General features: G+C 45.8%; 1 protein-coding gene across 1 annotated transcript in view; it reads right to left on the bottom strand.

Moving 5' to 3' along the window:
* Positions 1–292: 292 nt before the first annotated feature.
* TMEM131 (transmembrane protein 131) overlaps positions 293–18,951 on the bottom strand; it is a 198,055-nt gene continuing 179,396 nt past the window's right edge. The window contains 8 exon segments of the mRNA XM_070429901.1: positions 293–1,333; positions 4,371–4,531; positions 5,483–5,580; positions 6,874–6,970; positions 7,071–7,192; positions 8,800–8,965; positions 17,742–17,891; positions 18,086–18,210. Of these exon segments, the coding sequence (XP_070286002.1) occupies positions 1,052–1,333; positions 4,371–4,531; positions 5,483–5,580; positions 6,874–6,970; positions 7,071–7,192; positions 8,800–8,965; positions 17,742–17,891; positions 18,086–18,210 (1,201 nt within the window). The 3' untranslated portion in view covers positions 293–1,051.

Genomic DNA, 18,951 nt, shown 5'->3' with positions numbered 1-18,951 from the left:
CCTCGACAAGACCATGTGGAGGAGTTATGGGAGTTTTAAGATTGGAAAAGGGTCAGCACACTTCCAGTTGAAAGGAAAAGTAAGTTTTAAATATGTAAACTTTTTTCTATCAAGGACCTTCGGTGACTGCCATGGAAATACTCAGAATTTAAGTAGAGCACAGGGTTCCAGCCATGACAAATCAAATTCCACAGAGTAAGTAAAGGATAGCATGGCTTACCTGGGTGTGAGAGAATCCAAATAAATACATCTTGCATGTAAAAAAAGGCACACAACAATTCAAGGCTTTTGAAAAAAGCATCATTTATTTCAAAGTACAACACAAAGTTGTATTTTTAAGAAATACACATTCAATCTTGTATCTCAAGACTTGGCTATGTGCATTTCAGTTTATCTTTAAAATAAATTCAGGTATACAAATGTTACATACCTCAAGTACAAATAGCACAGAAAATGCATATGGTCTTACTGAATGTTTTTACATTCATTCTCTGTTCTTCAGCTTGACTCACATTTCTGTAATCTGCTTTTAAGCCAGGACAGCCTTATTTTAAAAAAATACTCTGTATTTTTCAGCACAAAGTCCTCATACATTTTTAAAATTAGATCTTGGCGCATAATATTGTGAAATTATAAAAAACCAACCCTGGTAGTTTAATAAAATTGTCACATGCCAGGACTTCTGAATCAACTCAAATTATTTCTTCAGCTGTGATGTCAGATTTGTGTTCCTACAGATAAAGGATGGAAGAAGACAGACAGGCGGTGGCAACTTGACAGCAGTTAAGGTTTCAGATGTACAGGTCTTACTGAAGTTTGTGACCGAGTCCAGACTTTTCTCTAAAAGCAAACAGCAAATCTCATGATCATAATTGCAAGAAAGATCTGAAAGCAGCGAGTGGTGCAAGCCTGCCCTGCCCGAGTCTGTTTTGTGAAGATGAGGAGGGTGGGGAGTGGGGAGCTACAGCAGGAAGAGCCTTAGAAAGATGTCTCAGAAACTGGCAGATCATGATCTAGACGAGGGCCTGCACTTTCTCTTTTTTGCCTAATTTCAATTCTCATGAGGGAAGTGTGAATTAGACCACGGGTCAGAGCTTCTTCTTCCAATTGTGGGGCTCCATATCCGCCATGGGTTGTAGGTCTGTCCCACATCATCAGCTGGACTGGAGGCCGAAGGGGCGTGAGGAGCAGCGTTCTCTGTGCCCATGAGGCCGATGCTGGTCAGCGTGCTTGCTGGAGTGGTGAAAGGGAGGGCACTGCTCAGGTTGCTGGACCAGATCGAGCTGCTGAAGGGAGGGGTGTACCATAAGCCGCTGGTGTTGCCAAGGACTGACTGCAAAACAGAAAAGACAACAGGGCGTCAGGCTTGAGAAGGGCAGGCGGCAGCCAAGTGCTGAAGGCTCTGCTGGGACAGGGGCCGGGCCATCGGCATCTGTCATGTTATTATAAATGTGTTGTATGTATAACCACCCAGAATCTGAGCAGATGACTGGTATTTTATTTTTTGTTAGTCCTCACTTGATATTTTTTCCATTGGCTTTTTTTTAAAGAGAGTAGAAGGGAGAGAGGGATGGGGGATGGGGGGGCGGAGAGAGAAAGAGAGACATCAACTGGTTGCCTCCCACAGGTACCCCGCCCAGGGCGGCAATTGAACCCACAACCCAGATACATGCCCTTGACCTGGCATTGGACCCTCGACCCTTTGGTGCATGGGCTGATGCTCTAACCACTTAGTACACCGGCCAGGGCAAGAAGGATCTGAAAGCTGCGAGTGGCACAAGCCTGCCCTGTTCGCGTCTGTTTTGTGAAGATGAGGAGGGTGGGGAGTGGGGAGCTTGGTTGTGATATTTTCAACAAGGACTGGCTGACTAAGCCAGGGGCCAAGTCCAGCCCTGCCTGTTTCCGTAGAGAAAGTTCCACTGGAGTCCAGCCGCACCCCCTGCTCAGGTACTGCCCTGGCTGCTGGGCACGCTATGGCAGAGGTGAACAGGTGCGACCGAAACAGCACAACCTACAAAGCCTAAGACATTTACTGACCCGTTTAAAGAAGGTTGAGATGCTTGGAAACCTAAAGCCAAACAATGACAAGTAGAGACACACCTTAGGATCTATTCAGTTAAATCGGCACCGATAAACCCTGCTTGTCTCTCTAGTTTTCCTGCGGATGAAGAAGTGACCACAGTGGGATCATGCTTTTCTATCACAATTTTGTGAAAGCTGAGACCAATAATTATTTCCCTTAGTGAGACTGCTTTTCTAGAACATGATTTTTGCAGAAGAATTTTACTGAAAATCGAACAAATGCACACCAGGAAGCTCATGTAAGGGCACATGTGCGTCTCAGAACAAAGCCAACGCCACCCCCAAAGCCTCCACCTGGCAACCTGCTTGTTCTCTGTATCTGAGTTTGTTTTTTTTTAATTATTATTTTGTATTTTCTTTAAAAAGTATATTGTTGATTTCCGAGATGAAGGGAGAGGGAGAAAGACAGAAACATCAATGATAAGAGAGAATCATTGATCAGCTGCCTCCTGCACACCCGCCACTGGGGATCGAACTGTGACCTCCTGGTTCATAGGTCGATGCTCAACCACTGAGCCATGCTGGCTGGGCTATTTTGTATTTTAGATTCCATAGATAAGTGGTATCATATGGTGTCTTTCTCTGTTTGAGTTACTTAGCACTCTCACCCTCTCGGTCCATCCATGCTGTCACAAATGGCAAGATTTCATTCCTTTTTATGGCCAAGTAATATTCCAGTGTATATATGTACCGCATCTTTACCCATTTGTTTATTGATAGGCATTTAGGTTGCTTCCAAATCTTGGCTATTGTAAATAATACTGCAATAAACACATGGCCACATATATCTTTTCGAATTCATGTTTTGGGTTTCTTCAGATAAATACCCAGATGTTGAACTGCTGGATTGTATAGTTGTTCCAATTTTAATTTTTTTGAGGAACCTCCATAGTGTTTACCATGGTGGCTGCACCAATTTACAATCCATCAACAATGCATGCAGGTTCCCCTTTCTCCACATCTTCGACATTTGCTTCTAATATTTTTGACAGCCATTCTGACAGGTGTGTAGTGTTAACGTGCATTTCCCTGATGATTAGTGATGTTAGGCATATTTTCACATGTCTGTTGGCTATCTGTGTGTCTTCTTTGGAGAAATGTCCCTTCATGTTCTCTACCCATTTTTAAATTGGATATTTTTTGGTGTGTGTGTGTTAATTATACAGGGAGGGGCAAAAGTAGGTTTACATTTGATTGTATGGAAAATAATACAATAATTAATAATTATTTCTGTACTCACAACTGTAAACCTACTTTTGCCCCTCCCTGTATGAGTTATGTATTTTGGATATTAACCCCTTCTCAGATGTATCTTCTCCCATTCAGTAGGTTGTCATTTCATTTTGTTGGTTTCCTTCACTGTGCAGGTACTGGGTATATGAAAGCCCGCCTGCTGGTATGGGGTTTGAAGATCTTTGAGAGGTTTTAGGAGTCTGCAGCACAAGCCAAGCAGGTTGCTTGTGTGAAGGAGCCCCTGCAAGAGGTTTGGCTGAGCAGGAGATTTGGGTGGGGCAGGGTCTCAGGGAATCCCCAGGGTGGGGTGAACCTTGTTGGCCAGGCTAATGAAGGGCTCGGATTGGTGCCAGGCTGGCTGGCTGCGGGGAGAGCTCAACAAAGGAATTAGGACATCTGCTAGCACTTCTGTCTCCGAAAGAGCTGCCCCTCCCCTCCCCCCTTCCCCTCTTCCCCCCTCCCCCTAGAGCCAGTCAGTTGAGTCCCTCCCACTTTGTCCCTAGTGCTTTTTGAGCAGCTGCCCCTGTGCTAGTGTGGAGTGAGTGCGTCTCTGCACAGGCCCTTTAAGAGCCGTGTCTCTCTTAGACGCAATCCCGCTGGTTTTCACAGACGTGCCCTGGGGACTCGTCTTCCTGGCACTGGGGCTCCAGGCTGAGGAGCCCATGTCGGGCTGGACCCCTCACTCCTCAGGAGAGCCCTTGCCATTCTGTACCGTCACCTCTCCACCAGTCTGGAGGTGGCTTCTTCATATCCTACTCACAGGACTCTCTTCAGCTGGTCTTCAGGTGGTTCTCAGTCATGTTGCTCTAAGATTTGGTTAATTCTGATGTGGTTGGGACGAGGCGAGCACAACATTCACCTACTCCACCATCCTGACCAGAAGCCTCCTCTCCCGTAAGTTCTTGCCTACAGCGGCTCTGACAGATACTGATGGGCCACTTTGGCAGATATGAAGACACAGCAAGACAGACACTGACAGTACAACCCAACCTGCCCACACCATTCTCTGTGCCTATAACTGTGGCGGTGGTGATGAGCGAGCCCTGAGTACTGACCGTGGCCGTGTGGGTCGGCGAGCTGGAACTGGCTGGCCAGGAGGGGCTGGGATCTGTTGCTGGAGACTCCCACAGGTAGGAAGGGCCACTGCTAAATTCATTCCAGCTCCGCTGTGAGGCCTGACTGCACGACCGAGATAACCCGAGTTTGCTGAAAACTTCTGAAAGTAAGAACACAATTTCAAATCCGCATTTTGTTTTGTCATGCTCACTGGGACAGGACGGGGCATTCATCTAGTGGCCCCATCGCACTGCTGTCACTTGGGAGTCCTCACACTGACTTCATTAGCTCCCCCCACACTCCCGGAGGGAGGGGGATATGCCCAGGAACTCAGGCGTACGGCACACCATTGGAATACTTTCCCCAAACCCATCACTGGATGACATAAATGCAACTACCTCCCAACTCTACGACTCCAATCTCAGCTGGTGTGGAACGCTCATGAGGTCTCTCCTTCTGTGCAGCAAGAAAACAGAAGGTGCCCCAGAACGGCCAGGAATCACTTTTCAGACAGAATCCTTCCCAGAAGTTCTTAAGTAATTGCTGCGGAGCACAACCCAATCGAGACTCACAGCTTCGAGCCTGTTCCACGGCACCTCTGGGCTGAGCGGAGAGTGGGAGGGGACCCATCCTAGAGCCTTGTGCTGGGCCCCTAAGCACCTGTCCAAACAGCAAGGACAGATACACTTCCCAAGGTCAGCCCACACAGTTTATGTCTATTGGTGCCTGACAGCAGGTACAAAGAAATGCATCTTTTAAAACAGCGGTTCTCAACCTGTGGGTTACGACCCCTTTGGCGGTCAAGCAACCCTTTCACAGGGGTCGCCTAAGACCATCCTACATGTCAGATATTTACATTACAATTCATAACAGTAGCAACATTACAGTTATTAAGCCGCAACGAAAATAATATTATGTTATGGGTCACAACATGAGGAACTGTATTTAAAGGGCCAGAAGGTTGAGAACCACTGTTTTAAAAAATGTCTACTAACAACAATCACACTTTCCCCTCCATCTCAGTGTTTCTCCACACATAAAACTAGACTTCGTTTTCCTTCCTTCCTCATCCACAGGCTTATTGATTATAGGTCTAGTGTTAAACACTTACCACCAGTTAGGTTAAAAGAATTCCCAAAGGCGGAGAACGAATTGAGGGGTGTGAAGTCAGGGCTGCTGGGGTTGCTGACGGGACTCCACAAACCCGAGCTGAATGTTACAAGAGGAAAGAAAATGCAACAAAAAATGGATGAGGGTTAGCAGAACAGATTCATAAGTATGGCTTCACAAAGGGGGGACACTGCTTCAACTGGGGGTGCTCAAGTATTAAACACAAAGAGAAAGGGGAGAACTGAAAAACAGCTCTACACCACAGAGGAGCGAAGGCACGGAGAATTCCAGGGCTCCTCCTCCTCCTCCAGCTGAGAGCCTGCCTGCCGGTGTGGCTCAGCTGGCTGGTGTCGTCCTATGCACCCAAAGGTGGCTGGTTTGATTCTGGTCAGGGCACATGCCCAGGTTCCAGGGAGGCAACCAATCGGTGTTTCTTTCTCTTTCTCTCCTCCCTCCTTCTCTAAGATCAGTAAAAACATAAAAAAAAGCTGAGAGCCTGGTTCAAAGCAAGTTTTGCAGTAAAAAGAGATTTATTTCTTTAGGGTTACTATTTGATAAAGAAAGATTTAAAATCCAGGACTCATTTCCCTTTAGTGCCAAGCAGGTAAAACTGGGTTCTGCTTGCTGACAGCCTTTATTATTACTGTTGTTGTCAGTTATCTGGGAAGATAAACCGAGGCACTGGCTGCATGCCATCAGGTGCTCTGGGTCAAGAAAGAAGCATGTCCACTAACTTAGTATAAATTATCCAGTATTTGCTCCAATTTCCTTCCTCTCAAATACATGTTTGTTCTTCTATATCTAATTACCAGATCACATCCTTCCCCACAGGAGACCATGGTAACGGAGAAGGATGAGAACAGATTAAAAATGGGGACATAAGCCTCCCTCTCCGCTGGGTTATACAGGTCGTGTGCACCGCCTCCCCTCTGTCAGGGGAGCTATGGGAGGAGCACAGCAACCGGGCTCTCTGCTTCTACCCAACAGACAAAAGCCCCTAGAAGCCTGGACCACTTCTGACAAATGCCTACTTGTAATCTAGGGCAGCGGTCGGCAAACCGCGGCTCGGCAAACCGCGGCTCTCGAGCCACATGCGGCTCTTTGGCCCCTTGAGTGTGGCTCTTCCACAAAACACTGGCTCTTCCACAAAATACTGACTTCTGCGCATGGGCCACGAAGTTTCAATCGCACTATACGTGCGCGCCCGCACGTGGTATTTTGTGGAAGAGCCACACTCAAGGGGCCAAAGAGCCGCATGTGGCTCGCGAGCTGCGGTTTGCCGACCACGGATCTAGGGGGAGAAATGCCTGGAACACGTGGATGGACAACAGATGCTACCCTGACTTGAGAACCCTGTCCATCCTTCTCATGAGTAAGAATGGTCTACTGTACCTGTCTGAGCCATCGCTGTCACCAGGAGTGTGTGCAATGCCAAGGCTGCTGGAAAAATCTGTTTTGTTTGAAGAAACTTTAGCAAAGCCATTCCCACCTGTAACAATGGACTCTGAATCAATCAAAGGCAAACTGGCCAAGGTCATCCCACCGTGCCTGAGCCGCTGGGGCAGGCCTTCCGCCGCCAGGCCACTCACCTGGGCTCTTGTCGTAGCCGGCCGTGACTGCAGCAAACGTGGGGTTGCCGTTCTTGCCAGGGAGGGAGGCTGCTTTTGTCAATTTGTTTTTGCTTCCACTTGGCTGCTTGGTTTTTGGGTCACTGAAGAAAGAAGCAAAGGAAGAGTAATTAATTCCTCGTCAGCACTGCCTGCTGGAGGCCTGGAGGCGCACTGCCTCAGGGCTGTGGTCGGCCCAGGGCAGCCCATGAGGCACGGCCTGGCCTCATGTAAATGAGCTGGGACCTACAACTGAGCAGCCGGATGGAAAAGAAGAAAGTTGTGGGGCGCCGAACCGGTTTGGCTCAGTGGATAGAGCGTTGGCCTGCGACTGAAGGGTCCCAGGTTCGATTCCGGTCAAGGGCATGTATCTTGGTTGCGAGCACATCCCCACTGGGTGGTGTGCAGGAGGCAGCTGATTGATCTCTCTCATCGATGTTTCTAACTCTCTATCCCTCTCCCTTCTTCTCTGTAAAAAATCAATAATATATATATATTAAAAAAAAAAAAAAAGTTGTGGGGGAAAGGTAAGAGAATACAGGCCAGTCTAAGATGGTGGTCGGCAAACTGCGGCTCGCGAGTCACATGTGGCTCTTTGGCCCTTTGAGTGTGGCTCTTCCACAAAATACCAACTTCTGCGCATGGGCCATGAAGTTTCAATCGCACTGTATGTGCGCGCCCGCACGTGGTATTTTGTGGAAGAGCCACACTCAAGGGGCCAAAGAGCTGCATGTGGCTCGCGAGCCGCAGTTTGCCGACCACGGGTCTAAGAGACCGGGGTCACAATTTAGGGACCGGAAAGACTGTTTTAGAGGACATGAGAAAGGGAGCCATTAGGCAGTGAACAAGGAGTGGAATGTGAGGTCCTGGCAGGTGACAACACATGACAAACTGGTTCTTAGAAAGTGTCCTCCCCTATCAGGACAGGCTAAGGAGCTCATGGTGACAAGGGCCCCAGGCAGGGTGGCTTCCCCAGACTCTGGACGCTGCCTCTTTGGGCAAGAGCTAAACACTGTGCAGGTGCACTGCAGCTCCCAGCAGGCCTGCCTCCTGTGGAAAGCAGGGGTGGAGACAGGACCTAACTGTGCTTGCTGGGAGGATGAAGCGCAGTGACAGCTGTGTGGTGCCGAGAACAGTGCTGGCGCAAGGTAAGAACTGACAGGTGGTTACAGCGACCACTGAGGTGACTGTTCCCCTGAAAGTCAGTCCAACACGAGTGCGGCTGTGCCTGTAGTGAGGAGCACCAGTTGAGGTGTCCGCCTGCCTGTCAGGAGGCTGCCTGCTGTGCGCACGTCCCCTCCTACAGCTGACTTCCTCAAGACCCTGCCCTTTTAACTGCTAAGCTAACTGCCATAGAGCAAAATAAATGGGCCACAAAGCCATTTCCTCAACTCACAGGACATCTGTAGATCTTCATTTAATGTAGTGTGCTTATTCACTCCTGAATTAGAACAATTCTAAGAAGTTAAATGATGCTTTTCCAGTTGACGGGTTAACAAAGCCCAGGGATGGAAGGAGGCACTGCTGGGCCAGACAACAGTACACAGCAGCCAGGGGAACCGCCCCAGGGCAAGGGCGAGCTGTCGACAGATGTAGGAAGGGAGACAGGACAGCGGTCTGTGGCCACAGACGCTTCCACTTAATGGGAGTGAGCCGCAGGTTTCTGGAGCACTTACCTGTTCAAGGTCTAGGAAGTGACCAGTGAACCTACCTGCTGGAGCTACTGTTAAGGATGCTGCTGTAGCTGCCGCGGGATGCAAGCGGGCACGGTGCCGCCGGCGAAGACGGAGAGGCAGGTGTTGGTGAGGTCTGGCGTTGTTTTAAGAAAATGTCTGCGTTGAGGGTTTGCAGAGAAAGTTTATAAAGACTATCGGTAGCTGGAAAGTAAAAATAAAAGGTCCCATTAATGTGATATCTTTACTCTTCAAAATCAGTTACTTTTACTTTTGGTGTTCCATCTGATACTATGCAGAACTCAAGTGCTCCTACAAAGAAAAACATAATTAAACCTTTCTGTGTGTTCTGTTCAAAGTTTAAAGAAAACAAGGGAAGGAGCTTCTCTCTGCATCAGGAGCTCCCGGAAGCACCAGTGCGGCCTGTCTCTGCTGAGCTGTGCAGGACCTCAGGGACAGGCCTGCTCTTCCTCCCCGACTCCCACGTCCCTCAGGGATGGCAGGTGAAATCACTGTGGCAACCGCCCCCCCCCCCCCCCCCCCCGCCCCCCGCGCAAGTTCATCATACAATACCCTGCGACCTGGCACACCTAGTAAGGTGCTGTTCCTGATCCCTGGTTTACAAGAATACAAACTCCTAATATCTTCCTGCTGCCCTCTAGGGTAATGTCTACACAGCTATTTACAAAAGTTTAAAACAAAAATTGTCATTAAATAATACTTCTGCACTCACTAAATGGAAACACATATAACACCTTTATCAGAAAAAGTTATCACCACTTCTGATCAAGACGGTGGAGTAGGTAAACACCATGCTCACTCGCCTCCTCCATGACCACATCAAAATCACAACTAAATTAGAAATAGTAAAAGAAGAACAAACAAAGCCCAAAGCTAGTAGAGGGGAAAAAATAAGGATCAGAACAGAAATTAAAAAATGTCTAAAATAATAGAAAAAAAGAAACCAACAGCTGGATTTTTTGTAAAGATAAACAAAATTAAACTTTTAGATGGACTCATCAGGAAAAAAATGAAAGGACCCAAATAAATAAAATCAGAAATGAAAGAGAAGTGACAACTGAAGCTACAGAAATACAAAGGGTTGTAAGAAAATACTATGGCCCTAGCCAGTTTGGCTCAGTGGATAGAGCGTCGGCCTGCAGACCAAAGGGTCTTGGGTTCGATTCCAGTCAAGGGCATGTACCTTGGTTGCAGGCTCCTTCCCAGCCCGGGCCCTGGTTGGGGCACGTGCAAGAGGCAACCAATCGATGTGTTTCTCTGTCTTTCCCTCTCTTCCACTCTCCCTAAAATGAATGGAAAAATATCCTCAGGTGGGTATTAAAAAAAAGAAAATACTACGACCAATTATGTGCCAACAAATGGGACAACCTGGAAGGAATGGATATATTCCTAGAAACATGCAATCTTCCAAAACTGAATCAGGAAGAAACAAAAATCTAAACATACTGATTACCACCAACAAAAGTGAATCAGTAATAAGAAAAACTCCCAACAAAAAGTCCTGGACCAGATGGCTTCACAGGTGAATTTTACCAAACATTCAAAGAACTAACACTTATCCTTGAGTGATTCCCAATAATAGAAGAGGAGGGAAGACTCAACAGCTCCTTTTATGAGGCTAGCATTATCCTAATTCCAAAACCAGATAAAGACACTACAAATAAAGAAAATTATAGGCCAATAGGCCCGATAAAAACAAAAATCCCCAACAAAATATTAGCTAACCAAATTAAGCAATACATTAAAAAGAGCATACGCCACAATTAAGTGGGATTTATTCCTGGAATGCAAAGTTGGTTAATATCCACAAATCAATATGATACACCACATAAACAAAATGAAGGATAAAGGTCACATGATCATATCAATAGATGCTGACAAAGCATTAGACAAAATCCAACATGAATTCATGATAAAAATTTTCAGTGAAGTGAGGATAGAGAGAACATTCCCCATAATAAAGTCCATATATGACAAACACATAGCTAACATACTCAATGGTAAAAAGCCGACAGCTTTTTCTTTAAGATCAGGAACAAGACCAGATGTCTATTTTTTACTGATTATATTCAACATAGTGCCGAAAGTCTTAGCCAGAGCAATCAGCAAGAGAAAGACATAAAAGGCCTCCAAATTGGAAATAAATAAGTAAAACAGTCATTATTTGCAGATGACATGATACTATATATAGGCCCCTCCACTCCCCTCGCCCCCCAAAAAACTATTAGAACTAATAAATGAACTTAGTAAAGTAACAGAATACAAAATTAACATTCAGAATTGGTTGTGTTTTTTTACATCAATAGCAAACTATCTTAGAAAACAACCCCATTTACAAATGTATCAAAAATAATAAAATACCAAGAAATAAATTTAACTGAGGAGATACAATACCTGTATTTTTAAAACTATATAGCACGGAAGAAAGAAATTAAAGAAGATACAAATAAATGGAAGGCTATACCATGCTCATAGATAGAATTAACATAACCATTAAAATGTCCATACTATGCAAAGCAATCTAAAGATTCAATGCAATCCCTATCAAAATACCAGTGGCACTTTTCATAGAACTAGAACAAATAATCTAAAAATTTACATGGAACCACCGAAGACCCTGAATAGCTAAAGCAATCTTGAGAAAAAACAAACTTGGAGAAATCATGCTACCTGATATTAAAACAGCATGATACTGGCATAAAAACATAGATCAATAGAACAGAATAGAAAGCCCAGAAGTAAACTCACACTTATATAGTCAATCTATGACAAAGGAGGCAAGAATGTACAATGGGTAAAGACAGTCTCTTCAAAAAGTGCTATTTGGGAAATTGGAGAGATACGTGGAAAAAAATGAAACTAAACTACTTTCTTACACCATATATAAGAATGAATCCAAAATGGATTACAGCCTTAAATGTTTAAGACCCGAAACCATTAAAACTCCTAGAAGAAAATGTAGGCAGTAGACTGTGATATTAGTCTTAGCAATATTTTTTTGGAAATGTCTCCTTGGGCTAGGGAAACAAAACTAAAAATAAACAAATGGGACTACATCAAACTAAACATTTTCTGCGGTGAAGGAAACCATCAACAAAATGAAAAGACAACTTATTGAATGGGAAAAGGTATCTGCTAATGATACATCTGGTAAGAGTCAATACCCAAAATATATAAAGAACTTGCACAACTTAACACCGAAAAACTGGATTAAAAAATGGGCAGAGGACCTGAATAGACACTTATCTAAAGAGGACACACAGATGGCCAATAGACAAAGATGCTCAACATCACTAATCATCTGGCAAGTGCAAATTAAAAGCACAATGAGATACTACCTCACATCTGTCAGAATGGCTATCTCTCTATATAAAAGCCTAATATGCAAATTGTCCCCACGGGAATTCAACCAGGAGACAGATTGCTCGTTATGACATACACTGACCACTAGGGGGCGGTGTGGAACAAAGGAAAGCCCCAGCTGGCAGCCAGGGAAGGGAGGCCCTGGCCGGCAGCCAGAAGGCCCTGATTGGCCCTGATCACCAGCCAGGCCTAGGGACCCTACCTGTGCACGAATTTTGTGCGCTGGGCCTCTAGTTATCAATAAACAGGTAAGTGTTGGCAAGGATGTGGAGAAAAGGGAACCCTTTGTACTGTTGGTAAGCATGCAAGTTTGTGCAACCACTATGGAAGGTCCTCAAAAAATTAAAATTGAGCTACCATATGACCCAGCAATTCTACTTCTGAGTATTTATTCTAGGAAACCCCAACATAAACTTGAAAAGATACATGCACTCCTATGTTCACTGCAGCATTACTTACGATAGCCAAGATAAGGAAACAACTAAGTGTTCATTGAAAGACAAATGGATAGAGAAGATGTGCTACATATATACAATGGACTAGTACTCAATCATAAAAAGAATGAAATCTTGCCATTTGTGACAACATGGATGGACCTAGAGGGTATTATGCTAAGTGAAATAAGTCAGAGAAAGACAAATACTACATAGTTTCACTTATATGTGGAATCTAAAAACTTGAATGAACAAACAAAACAAGCTGATAATACAGAGAACAAATTGATGGTTGCCAGATGCAAGGGGGTTTAGGGAATGGGTGAAAAAGGTGAACAAATCGGCGGTTATAAATATACTTTACATGGGAATGTAAAGTACAGTATAGGGAATACAGTCAATATTGTAATAACTATGCATGGTATTAGAGGGGTATTATACTTACTGGGGTGATCACTTTATAAAAATTTCTAATTTGTACACCTGAAACTAATATAATACTGTATGTCAACTATAATTGAAAAATAAAAATGTTGTAAAAAATTTTTTAAAAATAAGACAAAAGGAAGATCCCATTGCATCGCCATGTGTACCTGGGTGCTGGTCCAGGGACTGTGATAAGGGGAAGTGTAAGGAAAGTGCTCTGGCCTCTCTGAATTCAGTCCATGGCTCCGTCTCTGAGGCTGCCCACTGATCTAGTTACACTGGCACAACTGCACAGCCCCACTGCCCTCTTTTCTTATCTTTGTCCAAAACAGCTCTGCTCAGCTTGACGCTTTCCCCTTTCGCCCTCCTGGCTGGCCTTTTGTGCCCCATGCAAGTCCTGTGTACAATGAGGAGAGTGCTCTGCTCCGATTTCCTGTGAGGGCCTCACTTCCAGACTGAAGCCTGCTCTCACGGAGGCTCTACTTCCGTGTCATTCTCTCCTCCATAGGAGGCGTCTCCCTAGACCCCTAGGGCTCAGGGCCGAGATAAGGCTACACATGCCTTGGCTGTGTCAAGGCTCCCTTATGGCACCACCAAGCAAAGCACGCTTCTCTTGGAAGCCACTTTGTGACTGTTGCAGAGTTCTTCCTGACCCTCCTCAATGGCGTTGGCACCTTAGCACTGACCTTATGCACCTCACCCACTGTCACCCTTGACCACATGGCTAATCCTTTCCCTCTTGTGCTGTGTTGTTTGCGGACCCGGCGCCCACACTCAGGGCCCATCTCAAATGCCACCTCCTGCATGAACCCTGCTTAAACCTCTCCACCATCCTGCTCTCCCTGGGAGCCCCCACAGCAGTGTGCCTCTCTGATATCACCTCTTCACTGCAGGTCCTTCAGTATCTGTACAATCGTTCTGACCCTTCCCTCGCCACCTCTTACACGACACATTTTCTGACCTCCAACATCACTAGAAGTGACCCTTGTGAACTGCCCACACCTGTACCCCTCACCTCAATTCCAAGTTCTTAGCCCTTATCCAAACTACAGAGGCTTCAATCACCCACTCTACATTTACATTCCCCCTCAACTTGAACAATCTTTTGCTTAACCTTGATTTTCTCATTAGTGCAAACAAGCCAAATGTGAGTTTATCCTAACCCTGTGGTGAGTGTACACAAGTCAGTCCTAAGATTGGCCCTCTCTTCATCCTAAATCCTACCATCAGTTCCCTGCCTATGCTTGTTTCTGTTGTCTTCTATAGTGGCATGTGGGTTCTCGAATTTAATTCATCCCAGAAGGCTGTTCGAGAAGTGATCTGTTCAAAAACATAATCCTTTTCTCCCATTAGAAATAATGTAAATCGAATTAATCCATTCCAGACCCCCAATGATTCCGTTTTAGCCTTTCTTATATATAGTACTTGTCTAATGTACTGTTTAACTATAAGTAAACACTTCTTTTCTAAAATTTATCAAACCACCCCCTTACTAGCCTTGCTCCAAGGGTGTCTTTCAGGTCAGTATGCGGCATCATCGCATGTTCAGATATCACTGCCTCCAAAATGCTGTCACTGGCTAACTGCTTTTCTTTTTTCCTAACTCTTCAATTGTCTGTGATCATTGTTTCTTTCCCGTCCTTAGCAACATCAGCATTTTTGATGGTCTTTTTGTTTTAAAATTGTGTTACAAAAGCACTCTCTCCTTTCTTTGTTGCCCGAGAGATGCTTTTTGTTATAAAGGGTTGTCAGGTCTAGGAAAACTGAAGTTTGGTTCGACAATGAAGACATAGTTTTTGTGAACAACTTGGTTGAGAACTGAACTGTTTGAGATGGGAGACGTTCGAGAGATGAGGTTAGACTGCATTTCAGGCAAGGACTGCTACCTTATTTTAGTAGACTATGCTGCTGTCATGACTGAATGCAGGGGAAATCTGAAAACAAGGTAAAAAAGCTAGTGAGGAAAATAATGAAATTTTCAAAGTAGGATGTTTATGCAAAAGATGTGAGTAAAGTAGAGAGTAAACTGAATTTTTAGAAAATGATTACACTATAACTGTATGAGAAACAAGACAGGTAAAGAAATGTGGAATTGCCCTGTTTGATGTGGCTCAGTTGGGGGTTGTGGCAGAGGCAGCTGATTGATGTTTTACTCTCACATCAATGTTTCTCTCTCCCTCCTCCTCTCCCTAAAATCTATATATATAAAAGCCTAAGCCACCGGATGACAGCTATGACACACACTGACCACCAGGGGTCAGATGCTCAATGCAAGAGCTGCCCCCTGGTGGTCAGTGTGCTCCCACAGTGGAAGTGCCACTCAGTTAACAGATGGGTGCCAGACGCCAGGCTCAAACGCAGCTGTGGCGGCAGGTGCAGTGGGATGGGATGAGCGGGAGCAGTGGGGTGCCCAGCCTGAGCTCTGGCTCCTCCTTGGCCGCCTGCCACTTCCCGCACTACTTTGTGCGGTGTGGGATCGACGTCAACAGTGGGTTGGAACCTGATGAGCTGGCGGGTAAGGCCAGGCTGCGGTGGCACGGAGGTCCACTGATCCCTGCAGGCCAGACCAAGGGACCCCATCAGTGCATGAATCCATGCACTGGGCCTCAAGTAGTAATAATGATCTATACTAATAAAAGGGTAATATGCTCATTAGAACAGACATCTTCCAGACTACCTTTCGGACATCCTTCCTGACAAAGCCGGGCCTGGGCGAAGCTGCCTGTGGTCCCGGGCACCTGTGGCCAGCCAGAGGGAGGGAAGCGCGGGTCCCGGGTGCCTGTGGCCGGCCAGAGGAGGGAAGCCTGGGTCCCGGGTGCCTGTGGCCGGCCAGAGAAGGGAAGCCTGGGTCCCGAGGGAAACCTCGTCCCAGGTGTGGGGGCCGAGGCAGAGGTGGTTAGGGGTGATCAGGCCAGCAGGGGAGCAGTTAGGGGCGAGCAGGCTGGCAGGGGAGCAGTTAAGGGCGATCAGGCAGGCAGGCAGGCGAGTGGTTAGAAGCCAGTGGTCCCGGATTAGAGAGGGTGCAGGCCGGGCTGAGGGACCGCCCACCCCTGTGCACGATTTTTGTGCACTGGGCCTTTAGTAATAATAATAATAATAATAATAATTATTATTATTAAAAGTCTTACATTTGTAAAAATATATTCTAGAAAAGAAAAAAAAGAAATGTGGAATTAATGTTCTCATAAAGAAGCAGTTGTTTGGAATGATTGCCCAGTCCAAACAGGTCTTCCCATTTTGGACACTGGGCAGATGTGCTGGTGCACCAGCTTCTGGGAAACAAAGACCTGACTTGAATCATCTGCTATTTCTCTGGTTACACACATACTCTTATTACAGAAGGTAGGTAGTTATTAACAAAGAAAGGAGAAGCTGCAGCCTCACAGACTCCCCAGAGGGACTTAATTCCCAACCAGGCAGCAAGACTAGCTTTCCAGTCTCCCCAGGAACAGCAGCCATACTGGGGGAAGGAGAAGCAGTAAGGGGGAGGTTCCTCTGCTGAGGCATGTGCAGTAGCCAGATGACGAAGCAAAACTATGAGACGTGCGCAGAAGCCAAAATGATGACTATAAATGGGGAGGAATCTAGCCTGGGAAAAGGATAGGGTAGGATAAGGGCATGTAACCCCAGAAGGTCCAGGAAAGGGATTGGATAGGGGAGAGCCCAGCAGAGTCCTGGAAAAATACTAGGAAACAGATTGGGTTGGATGGTTTGAAAGACAGCCCGCTTGTTCCTGAAACCTAGAAAACATATGGAGGATTAGGAAGGCCCTAGGGGCAGCTGCTATTGAGCCTGCCCACACTCTACATTCCCAAGGGCATATTATTTCTTTTCACCCCAATAAATCTTGCCACTACGCTTAAACTTCCCCCATGCATGTGCCCCTTGAAATTCTTTTCTCGTGACATCACGAGAACGCATTTTCTCTGGGAATACTCTCACCATGACCAATTAAACTACAACAATATAACAACTGGCAGACTATTTAACAACAGGCTTTTGCTGGTTGGTAGAAGCCGGCTCCAGCAAACCAAACACTGGGTCTCTTTTCAAAGTAATGTTCTGCCCTGGCCGGGTGGCTCAGTTGGTTGAAGTGTCGTCCCATGCATCAAAAAGTTGTGGGTTTGATCCCCAGTTGGGGTGTATATGTGTGAGAAATATGGTGAAAACAGAAGTATGGCGAAAACGAGACTTTGAATACATTTTCGAGGGTGTCCGTTTGTACAGGCACACCTGGGGTAAGGAATACAGCCTGTTTATTCAGTCCCTCCTCCAGGTCCTCATTGGCTGAGTACTATGGGGTCACCTGTTTCCTTATCCATCTCCTAGGTCTTATTGTCTCCCATTGGGCCATTTAAAAAATTGGGCTGAGGTCTTTTCTAGTTGCCTCCACCTCCCCGTCTAGCTGAGGCAGACACCTCGGGGGTTTCCATCATGATGCTGGCCCACGTTCCCGTTCCTTGCTCTTACATCTTCTACCCTCCTCCCTACATTCTGTTTGCCCTGAGGAAATTCAGCAACTGTTTCCATCAAAAGCCGACCCTGCTGGAGATGGATCACAGAGGCCCATTTCCTACCTATGGGAAGCAATTGATAGGTGTTTCTCTCTTTCTCTTTCCCCTCCTCTCCCTCTAAAATCAGTAAGAACATATCCTTGGGTGAGAATAATAAAAAAAAAGCAGCATGTTCCTGCTGAGTGGTCATGCCCACAGTGATTCCCAAGTGCCCATACTTACAGCTGCCAGGCTTGTGGACTGGCACGGAGTCCCACTCTGGTGGGGGAGAGTCTTTTTCACCCTCTGAGCTACTGGTGTTGCCTAGTTCTTGACTATTTGGGAGGAATTTCGCTAGGGCAGACGGTCTGTTATCCACTAATTTATTTGTACCTGCACAGAAAGGAGAAAAGGAAGTTGTTAATGAATGGTAACTCCTTTCTTTCAGGTCTACTTCAATGACCCTTCTAATGAGGAGAGAACACAACCACAGCCTTTCACATGACTACTAACTACTCACTGATCACTGGTAATTCACAACTAACAACTGTTAATAGAAGTGTCTGTATGGACCATCAGGGAAATACCTTTTGGTTTCTGGGAATTCCGAGACTTGGAGCTGCTGGTCAGTGCAGTTGAAAGAGGGATCTTGGTTGGGAGGATCCTCCGTTGTTTACTTTCCAATGGGGGAGGGTATGGTAGCTCTAAGCAACTGAAAAACAAGCATAGAGGAAAAAATTCAAGTTTGTCCCTTTGCTGTGGTGCGGAGGAGTCACTGACTACTCTACACTTTCAATGCATGTTTTATGAATCTGGCTCCTGAAGCATTATCTGCCCCATCCTGAGGCTGAGGCTGTGGCTGTGCAGGAAGACAGCTCAGCACTTGCAGACACCTCTTAGAGCACCATTCTCAGATAATGTGCATAAAGTCATTAGCAGGAACTTGCCATTTGGGGGCTGTTGACTCTCTCCCTGCAGCTACAGTACTAGTGGGGTTCCTGAATATGGAGATTCAAGGTTCTGCTATTCAGAACTTTGAAGACATTTGTAGTAGAAACTATGGAATGAACCAGCTCCTGGGCTATGTATAAAACTGCAGAGCCTATTGCAGAGTAGAAGAACTGCTGTATTTGCCTAGGGTGAGTGGGAAGAGATGAACTGTCTTTATTCTTGAAATTCAGGAGTAAACCTAGACAAACATTTAAATACAATTTTTACTTAGAGTATACATGCTTTCTAAAAGGTTTAGCAGTAAGCTCAACATCATAAACACCTGTAACTAGGATAATTAGTCAGCCCTGAACTTCCTGTCTGCCAAGGTGAAATGGGAGGCATGATGAGCTATTTTAAGTTTCCACAGCCTGATGGAAAAACACACACAAAAAAAACCTTCAAGTCTGATGGGCAAGAAGCGATCTCTAGGAGAAATGGATTGGGTAGATAGTGCATATAA

Source organism: Myotis yumanensis, unplaced genomic scaffold (assembly GCF_028538775.1).
Source record: "Myotis yumanensis isolate MYYU_CA2020_CCGP unplaced genomic scaffold, mMyoYum1.0.hap1 SCAF_11, whole genome shotgun sequence".
NCBI lineage: Eukaryota > Metazoa > Chordata > Mammalia > Chiroptera > Vespertilionidae > Myotis > Myotis yumanensis.
The sequence above is the reverse complement of the archived record's forward strand: the minus strand, read 5'-3'. Positions and strand labels throughout refer to the sequence as shown.